Source organism: Aplysia californica, unplaced genomic scaffold, assembly GCF_000002075.1.
Source record: "Aplysia californica isolate F4 #8 unplaced genomic scaffold, AplCal3.0 scaffold00534, whole genome shotgun sequence".
Taxonomy (NCBI): domain Eukaryota; kingdom Metazoa; phylum Mollusca; class Gastropoda; order Aplysiida; family Aplysiidae; genus Aplysia; species Aplysia californica.
The window spans coordinates 183,272-194,953 of NW_004797804.1; the positions used below are offsets into that span (position 1 = coordinate 183,272).

The following is an 11,682-nucleotide window of genomic DNA, read 5'->3' on the forward strand; positions in this document are numbered from 1 at the left end:
TCCAGGTGTGTGGTGTGTGTGTGTGTGTGTGTGTGTGTGTGTGTGTGTGTGTGTGTGTGTTTGTGTGTGTGTCCACTGTAATGTGGGGATATATGTGTGAGACAGCATGGTGAAATCGGGCGCTTGTCAAAATAATGAAATCAAAGAAATTGGGCATATTTCTGGCCTTTGGGCAATTTTTTTCTTATTTTCTTTTTTTTGGTTCAATGCCTTTTATATCCATTTAAAAACACATGTATGTGTGGATTTTACTGAAAAACATTGATTAAAGGCACAAAAAATATAAAATTTCTGTTTCCAAGGACTCTCAAGCTATGGAAATTACCAAACTTTGGCGGACATTTTCTTGCTAATTTCACCTCTGAAACCAGGCGACACTGACCTCCTTCATTCGCAAATTTTTAATTTTTGGCCTTCTGTTCAACATAGATGGACATTTTTTTTCACCAAAAGCAAGGCAAATGAACAGGCTTTAAGATAATACCAATAACCCAATATGCCCAGAATTTGAGGAGCGCCCGACTCTACAATGTCGCGCCACATATACACACAACTCTATAGGTTTTTGTTGTGTCTTATATACGAACATACAGTGGAGTCTGCTGAAACCAAACACGGTTAACATGAAAACAGCTGTGAACCAAAACAAAATAAACTTCCTGATATTTTTTTCTCTTCTTTGAGCAACTTTTCTAAACCGAAAACCCACCGAAACTGAAGATAATCCAGCAGCCCTGCAGATTTCAGTTTAAACGGATTCCACTGTATTTATCTATCATATTGCACGATCTGTAACTTTAACCTAGTAAAATCCAACTTTTGACGGGTTATTGTTGGGTGCTTTGTTGCGGTTTGCTCCTTTTTTTCTTATCAAACATCATTCGTCTTTATGTCTCCTTCCTTCCTTCCTTTGTGCGTTACTCTCTAATACTAACACCACTAATATTAAGCACTTATATTATGTTGCAAGTGCTGTAAAAACTTCTATAAGATTTCACAGTGACAAATTAGTTTTGTTATTATATTTTATACATAACAATCTGTAACTTTAACCTAACAAAACCTTTTTGAGAAAGCAAGTAATCAATTTATGTGTGCTTATGCATTCAGAATCTTCACCTCTATAGTGCAGGTCAAGGAAGAATTTCTGGTCCTGAGATCTATGCAGTTTGTTGCCATGCTGTCTCTGTTATTGTGTTTCACTATCTTTTGTTACTGTCATCATTATCACTGTTGCTATTATTTGTCTCTGTCATCATTTGTCACTGTCAATGTTATTATCGTGGGTGGTTGGCTGGTGCTCTGGTGTGGTTTGCTTCTTCTTTCCTATCGTATATCGTCTTTATCTCTCCTCCTTCTTTTTTATATTTGTTACTCTCTTGTAACACCTCTAATCTTTGGCACTTATATGACCTAATTGTGTTGCAAGTGCTGTAAAACACTTACTAAAACTAAACTGTCATTGTCATCATTTGTCTCTGCCGATGGCATCACTGTCTTTATCGTCATAATCACCGACATAATTTATTGTCCCCAGATGTTTAAAGAAACGGCAGAACAAGCTGACAGCTGGCTGGGGACGAAGGAGGCTTTCCTGGCCAACGAAGATGTTGGGGTGAGTCATGTGACCTTCTATACTTTTGTCTACATGTGGTTAATGTCGTATATTTAGTCAGATCACATAATGATTTGTGTGATATTTGATATGGTGAGTCAGATAGCATAGTGATTCGTGTGATATGGTGAGTCTGTTTTTTTGTGGTGAACTTCCCTCAGAATACTCTTGATAGTGTAGAGTGTAATGTTTACAATCGATCAAGAAAAATATAATTCACAGCTTATAGATTATTGTTGTGAATTTCCCCTCGGAACATATTTTAAAGTAAAACACCCCCCCCCCCCCTCCCCCGGGGCAGTGCCACTGGCTGAAGTGTCTTTAGGCCATTCCTAAATGGGGGTGACATTAACATGTTCTTTTGCACAATAGAATAGTAAATGGGCTGATTCATCAATGTCATGCTCATTACTGTGCCTGAACTGCAACGGGGAACTGCTGCTTTTTCTTGCCTAGTCCTGACTATTGTCATTTTTCCTCTACTTCTTTTGTATGTTTGTCACTCTTATGACCTGCTATTTCCGGAGTACCTTGATAGTCGAAGCAGACTTTGTACTATTAAAGCTAAAAAGGTGAGCAGAGTAAGCCTGATTCCCTGTATTGACTTCTCTGTTGACATCCACCCCTTGGCACTCGTATGACTGTATGCAGTTGTGAGCGCCGTAAAACCTCTACTAAAACAAAAAAAAAAAAATATGTTTTCAGTCCATCAAGAAAAACATGATTAATGCCCAACTTTTGTTGTGACCATCCTCCAGAACACACTTTACAGTGTGGAGAGCCTGATGAAGAAGCATGAGGGCTTCGAGAAGACCACACAGGCTCAAGAGGACCGCATTGAGGAGCTCAAACAGTTTGCGTCAGACCTGAGCGAGGATAGCCACTACGCCACCGACGAGATCAACTCCAGATGCCAGGCCGTGCTTACTCGCAGGAAGCGGGTCTGGGAGACTTCGGGAACTAGGAAGAAGACTCTGGAAGATTCCAGAAACTACCAGCTGTTCTTGAGGAATCTGTATGAGGTCAGTGGAGAGAGTTGTTACTGCGTGTTGGTTTAGTTTTCTTTATTCTTCCAGCGATTTTGAGACAAAATATAAAAAATGCAGCCTATTTCTTTGTGGCATACTGTAAATTTCAATGAATAGATTTTGAAACCTTGAGCTATTTAAAGCTACAGTTTAATGGGTGGTTGACGGGTACTCTGGTGTGGTTTATGTTAGTGGTAAGGAAAGAAGAAGAGAGGAAAGTGAAGTGAAGAAAGGGAGCAATAGATAAAAGCCTCTCTGAGCGGCTCTGGTGTCAAAACACAGGGAGACAATCAGCCGCTGTGAGAGATGCTGTGTGCTGATTCAGTTGATGTATTTATTATTTGTGTATCCATGTAATCATTGTAAAACAAATTTTAATGTCGTAAGAAGATTTTTTAAATGTGAAATTTATTTATTTATTTATTTATTTATTTATTTATTTATTTATTTATTCATTTATTTATTTATTCATTTATTTACTTATTTATTTATTTACTTATTTATTTATTTGTTATTTATTTATTGATATTATTTATTTATTTGTTTATTTATTTATTTGTTTATTTATTTATGTTTAAATTAATTAATTTTAAAAAAATGTTAATTATTTATTTATTTGTGGGTGGTTGGTGGTTACTCTGTTGTGGTTTGCTTCTTCTTTCCTATGAAACATGTATCGTCCTTATTTCCCCTTCTTCTTTTTATGTTTGTTACTCTCTTGTCACACCTCTAATCTTCTGGCGCTCATATGACCTTATGTAGTTGCGAGCGCCGTAAAACCTCTACTAAAAAAACATATTTATTTATTTATTTTTTTGTTTTATTTCTTTCTGTGTGTGTGTGCGGCCCAGGTGTCTGGCTGGATCAATGAGAAGCTGCAGGTGGCCTTGGATGAGTCGTACAGAGACCCCACGAACCTGCAGGCCAAGCTACAGAAGCACTCGGCCTTTGAGGCTGAACTGTCCGCTAACAGGAACAGGGTGGACTCCGTGGTGGAGGTAAGGAGGATAATTAATGTTGTGTGGGGGGTTAATGGGATGTTGTTTGGGGGGGTTAATGGGATGTTGTTTGGGGGGTTAATGGGATGTTGTTTAGGGGTTAATGGGATGTTGTTTAGGGGTTAATGGGATGTTGTTTAGGGGTTAATGGGATGTTGTTTAGGGGTTAATGGGATGTTGTTTAGGGGTTAATGGGATGTTGTTTTGGGGTTAATGGGATGTTGTTTGAACAGCTGTGTGATATGTGTATTTTTTCCCTCTCTCTCTTTTTCTTTCTCTCTTACTTACTGTCTCTCTTTTGCTCTCTCTCTCTCTGTCTTGTTCTCTCTCACTCTCTCACTATTGTTCTCTCTTTCGCTCACCCTCACTCTCTTTCTCTCTCTCTCTCACTTTTTCTCTCTTTCACTCTCTCTCTCTCTTTCTTGTTCTCTCTCTCTCTCTCTCCCTCTCTCTCTCTCTCACACACACACACACACTCTTGTTCTCTCTCTTGCTCTCTCTTTCTCTCTCTTTCTCTCACTCTTGCTCTCTCTCTCTCCCTTTTTTTTCATTCTGTATTGTGCTCTCTCTCACCCTCTCTCCTCTCTCTCTCTCTGTGCCTTGTTCTCTCTCTCATTCTTTCACTCTCTCCCTCTCTCCCTCTCTCCCTCCTTCTCTCTCTCCCTTTCTATCTCTCTCTCTCTCTCACACACACACACACTCACACACACACACACACACACACAACATACAACACACACAACACACACATACAAACACAACAAGTACGCATGCACATTTACACTCAGACTTGCATTGCACACCGTAACATCTCTAACATGTATTTACCATATGTCTATGTGCAGGAGGGCCAAGGCCTTGTAAACCAGAGACATTACGCGTCCGCTGACATCCGCAAGAAGCTGGAGGAACTAGAGCTCCAGTGGCAGGCACTCATCGCGTCCAGCGCCGAGAAGAAAGACCGACTGCAGGATGCCCACCAGGCCATGCTCTTTAACAGGTGCTTGACCATTGTCCAGTGTCAGCTGGTGCAAAACTTTCTTGCTTTTGTGAGAGGTATAGCTTAAAGTCTCATCACTGTACGAGTAAATTTCAAAATTTCGAGCTCATTTTCAGCATACTTTGGTTTCATTGGTTTCATTCTGAGAGCAGCGGAAACTTTTCTTTGAGGTCAGATGAGGCTGTGGGCGGTTGGAGGGTGTCACTGGTGGATCTTACTTCTTTTCATTTCCTTTAATGTTTCTGTCTGTCTGTCTATCTAACTCTTTCCGTGCAGTAAATGACTGTGTGGGTGGTTGGCGGGTGCTCTGATGTGGTTTCTTTCTTCTTTCCTATCAAACATCTATCATCCTTATCTTCCCTCCTTCTTTTTTATGTTTGTTACTCTCTTGTAACACCTCTAATCTTCGGCACTTATATGACCTTATTGTGTTGAAAGTGCCGTAAAACTCTTACTAAAACTAAACTAAAGCTATCATTAAACTACATCTGTGGGTGATTGGCGGGTGCTCTGGTGTGGTTTGCTCCTTCTTTTCTATCGTCTCTATCTCCCCTCCTTCTTTTTTATGTTTGTTACTCCTTTGTAACACCTCTATTCTTCGGCACTTATATGACCTTATGCAGTTGCGAGCGCCATAAAAACCTCTACTAAAACTTTAAAAAAACAAAAAAACAAAAAAACAACTGACATGCCAAAGTAAAACTCTTACTAAAACTAAACTAAAGCTATCATTAAACTCTCACAACTGACCTTTCATAATGTGCCGTGTCCCCAGAGTGGTCACTGACCTGGTGGTATGGATGGACGAGGTGGAGAACCAGCTGATGTCGGAGGACCATGGCAAGGATCTCAGCTCTGTCAACTCTCTGCTCAACAAACACCAGGTGAACACAACAGGAGGGAAAATACTTGTCCTACATTTTGTTGGAAAAAAATCCCATTCCTCTAATTAAACTTTCTTCCATCCTTGTGTGGTTGGCTTCTTCTTTCCTATCAAACATTCATCGTCCTTATCCCCCCTCCTTCTTTTTTATGTTGTTACTCTCTTGTAACACCTCTAAAATTGTCTCCTTTCACCTCCTTTCCTGCTCTCTAGCAATTTTCTGTTGTCTGCTTTCATTTCCACTTTCTGCCCCCACCCCCTCACCTCCTTTGCCCCCTCCTCTGGGCTCCTGACTCTTTTTACAGCCTTTCTACTGTTACTCCTTGGCTCCTCCTCACTGCTGTCTTTCAGCCACACCCCTGATATTCTGGTAGGAAAGATCTACACCTAGCCTTCTCGGACAAGGGCGAAAAATCTCGGAGGGCCCGTGTGCAAGTTGGTGGTCTAAAATCGATAAGAGTAGGCTTCGGCCGCCACCCGGGCAAAATTCAAAATTTCCTACCAACTGAAAAATATTAGGTGTGTCCCGCGCGCTCATATGACCTTATGCAGTTGCGAGCGCCGTAAAACACTTTACAAAAACAAACAAAAAACAAAATCTAATCTTCTGACGCTCATATGACCTTATGCAGTTGCGAGTGCCGTAAAACCTCTACTAAAACAAATTCCATCCTACATGCTATTATATGAATGGTTTATTTGTACTGTCATCTTCACCCTATCGTATGTGTGATTCAGCTACTAGTACTTACATTTACACCCTACTTTTTATAAACCAGCAACTTGAGCAAGACCAATAATTACTTTTCATACCCATGGTCCCAGCTACTTAAACAAAACCTGTAATATATATTGTTATGATGATAATGGTAATAATAATGATAATAATAGCAGTAATAATAATAATAATAATAATAATTGGTTCGTCAATGTCTGACAATGACATACATTATAGATATATCTATGTTCCCATCAGCTTGGACCCCCCGGGGTGGTGCCACTGACTGTATTGTCTTTAGGCCATTCCCAAAGGGGGGACATTTCTCGTTCTAATGCACAGTCGAATTGTAAATGGGCTGATTCAACAATGTCATGCTCATAACTGTGCTTGAACTACAACACAGAACTGCTGCTTTATCTTTCCTAATCCTTACTATCGTCATTTTCCTCTACTTCTTTCGTATGTTTGTCACACTCTTGTGACACGCTATTTCCGGAGTCCTTGATAGTCGAAGCAGATTTTGTGCTGTTGAAGCTAGAGAGGTGAGCAGAGTATGTCTGATTCCCTGTAAGGACTTCTCTGTTGACATCCGCCCCTTGGCGCTCATATGACCTTATGCAGTTGCGAGCGCCGTAAAACCTTACTAAAACAAAAACATCGGCTTGAGCAAGGCCAATTATAATATATTGTATACTTACATGTACAATCATTTTGATTCATTCAAATGTCATTCAAATGTCAGCTGAAGTCGTCTCTGTTTTTGAATTAATAAGATGAATATTTGGAATGATTTTCTTTAGTCAGAACACAACGTTTCATGTTACTGTTGTACATTGTACTGTACTGTAAAGCGCTCAGAGCCTGTGTACTTTATTCGCGGTTGAGCGCTATATAAATGCCATTTATTATTTATTATTATTATTTGTGCCCCCCAGCAACTTGAGCAAGACATGGGCTCCCACAAGGAGAAAGTGACGGATGTAATGGACGCGGCACAGGTGTTCAAGGAGGCTAAACACTTCATGAACAAAGACCTGCAGGCCAGCGCCAGGGAAATCTCAGAGAGGTCAGACCAGTTTGTGTATTTGTTTGTTCGTTCTTTTTGTTTCTTTGTTTGTTGAGGAAGAATTAGAAGTAAATGGAAAGTGGGTTCTTGATACAGTAAAAAAAAAAAAGAAAAGAAAAATAAAGCTGTCTCCCTTCTATGTTATCTAAATTGTGTGGAGAGAGAGAGAGAGAGAGAGAGAGAGAGAGAGAGAGAGAGAGAGAGAGAGACAGAGACAGAGACAGAGACAGAGACAGAGAGAGACAGAGAGAGAGAGAGACAGAGAGAGAGAGAAAGAGAGAGAGAGTGGGGGGGCGAGATGCAGAGAGAGAGAAGGGTACGGAGAGTGATGGAGGGGAGAAGAGAGACAGAGGAAGAGAGAGTGAGAGAGAGAGAGAGAGAGAGACAGAGACACAGAGAGAGAGAGACAGAGAGAGAGAGAAAGATAGAGAGAGAGAGGGGGGGGGCGAGATGCAGAGAGAGAGAAGGGTACGGAGAGTGATGGAGGGGAGAAGAGAGACAGAGGAAGAGAGAGTGAGAGAGAGAGAGAGAAAGAGGGCGAGTATGGAGAGAGACGTTTGGACTTCTCTGTTGACATCCACCCCTTGGCGCTCATATGACCTTATGCAGTTACGAGTGCTGTAAAACTTTACTAAAGTGGGTGGTTGGCGGGTGCTTTGATGTGGTTTGCTTCTTCTTTCCTATCAAATATTTATCATCCTTATCTCCCCTCCTTCTTTTTTACTCTCCTGTAACTCCTCTAATCTTCTGACGATCATATGACCTTATACAGTTGCGAGCACAGTAAAACCTCTACTAAAACTAACTGAGTAAGCCTGATACCCTGTTTGGACTTCTCTGTTGACATCCACCCCTTGGCGCTCACATGACCTTGTGCAGTTGCGAGTGCCGTAAAACCTTACTATCGGGCACTTTTATGACCTTATTGTGTTGCAAGTGCCGTAAAACTCTTAACTCTGACAAGAAAAAGCTCACTAAAACTCAGCACCTTGTCCTGTACAGATACAACTCTTTGTATGACCCCTGCCACACCCGCAAAGAGAACCTGGAGGAGGCCCGCAGGATGTACCAGTTTTTCCGCGACGTCGAGGATGAGCTGTCGTGGATCCAGGACCGACGCCCACTGGCCGAGACCCAGGACCTGGGTAACTCTCTGTCGGCCGTGCAGAACCTCATGAAGAAACACCAGGTAGGTTCGCGGGGATGTTACATGGTTGTTTCGATGCAAGATCGGTGCTAAATGATTTTGACAATGACAGTGACGATGACAATGACAATCTTTATTCATCTTGCTGGGAGAACTTTGTCTTGGTCGTCAACAATGGCAGTACGTAGACGTTACAAAGGTTAAGGGCACATTTGACCATGACAATGGAAATGACAATCTTTATTCATCTTGCAGGGAGAAATATGTCTTGGTCGTTAACAATGGCAGTAGACATTACAAACGTTAGGTGCACTCATGCATATGCGAAACAAGACAGGACATTAGTAAATATATGTCTCACGTGCTAGGACAATCGGCTCCGTAAAACATTCTGTCTTTCTTTCTTTCTTTCTCTCTCTCTCTCTCTCTCTCTCTCTCTCTCTCTCTCTCTCTCTCTCTCTCATTGGTTAAAAAAAATCTCTGCTACGTTTATCTTTCTTTCATAACTTTCTGCAATGTTAAAGGTCTGTCAGATTATGTGGTATAGCTCGTCCTACATAAAAATGTCATGGTTTTTTTTTAAAGATATCTGTTGACTTCCAGCGCCTAATTTAATCAAAGTTTTACCAGAATCCTCTATGAGTTTGTCCTAATTACATATGTGAGGCAGCGTGGTGGAATCAGGCTCTCGTCAATTTTTGGGCATGTAGAGTTATTGGTATCATCTTAAAGCTTATTTACTTGTCTTTATTTGGATGAAAAAAATATCCATTTATCTTGAATACAAATTTGGGAAAAAAGGAGGTGGGGGTCATTTGTTTTCAGGGGTAAAATTAATGAGAAAATGGCCGCCAAAGATTAGTTATTTCCTTAGCTTAAGAGTCCGTGGTTACTGAAAATTTACATTTTTTGTGCCTTTAATCAACGTTTTAAAGAAAATCCACACAGAAATCAGTTCTTTAATGGGCATGAAAGGTGTTGAGCCTAAAAACAAAAATTTTATTAAAATTCACAAACCTGCGGAAAAATTCAAGTTTCTTCATTTTTATTATTTTGACGAGAGCCTGATTCCACCACGCTGCCTCACATATGCGTAAATGCACGTTCATATGACCTTATGCAATTGCAAAGGCCGTAAAACTCTTACTAAATTAAATTAAACATATAAATAGATTCTCCGCCTCATTCTGAGATTTGTCTTTTTGTTCCTAACACAAAGGATTACTTGGAGGATCTTCAAGAGGCAAACTGCATTAGCAATTTAGATGAAATAGAGATTATTGAGGAGTTGAGCGATGATGATGATGATGATGATGATGATGATGATGATGATGATGATGATGATGATGGTCTTGAAGAAAATGAGACGGAGGAAAGCGAAGATGAAGAAGAGGTTTGAGAGTGTTGGTGGTCACCCAGTTATTTGGTTGTGCTTTATTTTCTTCACCTATTGTTGCAGCACGACCTGTATTATTTTGCAAAGTTGCATGAATGAATGTACAGCTATCTTTGACTCGTTCAACGTTCCCATTGTGGGAATGTTGGTGAGCAACTTGCTGGATATCTTAAGTGTGCTGGTATTTTTAATTTGATAATTCTCACTTTCGGAGCTTCTCATCTTACACTGCAACCCTAATGAACAACTTGGTCAATGTCCGAGTATGTGGCCCGTTTAGGTTTTTTTTGGTTGTAATTCTCATTTCTGTCACAGCACATATTGTTTAATAGTGAACACCGTAAAAGTCTTCTGAGTGTGTTCACGTGTCACTCTTTATTCATTTTTAAAAAATTATTATTTTTTTTTTGGGGGGGGGGGGGGTTGTGCTTTGTTTTGTTATGGTTTGCTTTGACGGTCATTTGATGGGGATGGGCTGGTGGATGGTTGGAGGGTGCAACTGTTGTTAAGTCATTTTAGTTCTTCTCTTTTCATCTGTAGTTTCTGTATGTCTGTCTTTCTAGCTTTTCCCCCAGCACAAAATGACAGGAACTGTATTGGTTTGCTTCTCTTTTTAAAAAAATGAACGAACAAACAAGAGGAGGGAGTGAGTTGAGTGTTTGTGAATACGAACAAGCTTTCCTCTTTGTGTGTCCTTGTACATATTCTTTTACTTTACGTCTGCAAACATACTTACATAGGGGTAATAGTTAGTCTTTTCACTGTGACATGCAGGAGGCACGAGTTTGATTCCTGAGCATGGGGAAATATCATTTGTCAAATCTTATGCTGTTGTGAGTGCCGCCAAACTCTCACTAAAACAAAAAGTATTTGTCTAATAGGCTATATCCTTTTTTTTTATCAAGGATATTGTATCCCTCTCATCCAAGGCTAGCCCTGACAGACAGATTCTAAGTATCTCACACCCTGACAGTGGGTAGTTGGCGGGTGCTCTGGTGTGGTTTGCTCCTTCTTTCCTATCAAACATCTATCATCCTTATCTCCTCTCCTTCTTTTTTGTGTTTGTTACTCTCTTGTAACTCCTCTAATCTTCGGCACTTATATGACCTAATTGTGTTGCAAGTGCCGTAAAACTCTTACTAAAACTAAAACACCCTGATGAGTGTGAATTGTGTTTATGATGGGGGTGTCATTTACAATCATTTTGAGAGGGAATTTTTTTGTCAGTTTTGTTGTTGTTGTTTTTGTCGTTGTTAGTCACCTCAGTATGGAATGTTGAGTTGCTGATGTTCACCTCACTTTAGCAATTTCAGGTCAACGTCGTTCACTGAAATTTTGGTCACATATTTGAATCTCCTCATCATAGAAGTCATCTCTGAATTATCTTTTACACAAACTTTATAAGTTTTGACATTAACGTGATAAGTCTTTACATTAAAATATAAAGTTAATAAATATGTTGATAAATAGAGAAAACAAACAACCTGTTCACACCCTACAGATCCTGTTTCTCTATATGGCAATCCACAATCCACGGAGCATGTTAAATTCCTAGTTTCTCTATGGCAATAAAAAGTAAGTGAGACACCCACAATCCACTGAGCACGTTAAATTCCAACATTTAAGAATGATAATACATTTAGAGACTACAAAGCTGTCACGTCCAGTTATAATAAGAACCCCTTTCCCTCCCAACCAACCCTTAAATCAGTCGTCCAAATCTTTCTATGCCTCCGGCAGTTGTTAGGCTCTCTTTTGAGGTTTACATCCAACATTTATGATTAATCAGTCTGTCAGTCAATGTTCTTATCCATTTCTCTCCCCCCCC

At 40.1% G+C, this 11,682-nt stretch overlaps 1 protein-coding gene across 1 annotated transcript in view; it reads left to right on the plus strand.

The window, feature by feature from the left end:
- LOC101851601 (spectrin beta chain, non-erythrocytic 2) overlaps window positions 1-11,682 on the plus strand; it is a gene marked incomplete at its 5' end in the record, with an annotated part of 86,152 nt that overhangs the window by 33,128 nt on the left and 41,342 nt on the right. The window contains 7 exon segments of the mRNA XM_013087018.2: window positions 1,538-1,615; window positions 2,374-2,637; window positions 3,495-3,641; window positions 4,487-4,641; window positions 5,417-5,525; window positions 7,181-7,311; window positions 8,314-8,500. Coding sequence (XP_012942472.1) covers window positions 1,538-1,615; window positions 2,374-2,637; window positions 3,495-3,641; window positions 4,487-4,641; window positions 5,417-5,525; window positions 7,181-7,311; window positions 8,314-8,500 — 1,071 coding nt within the window.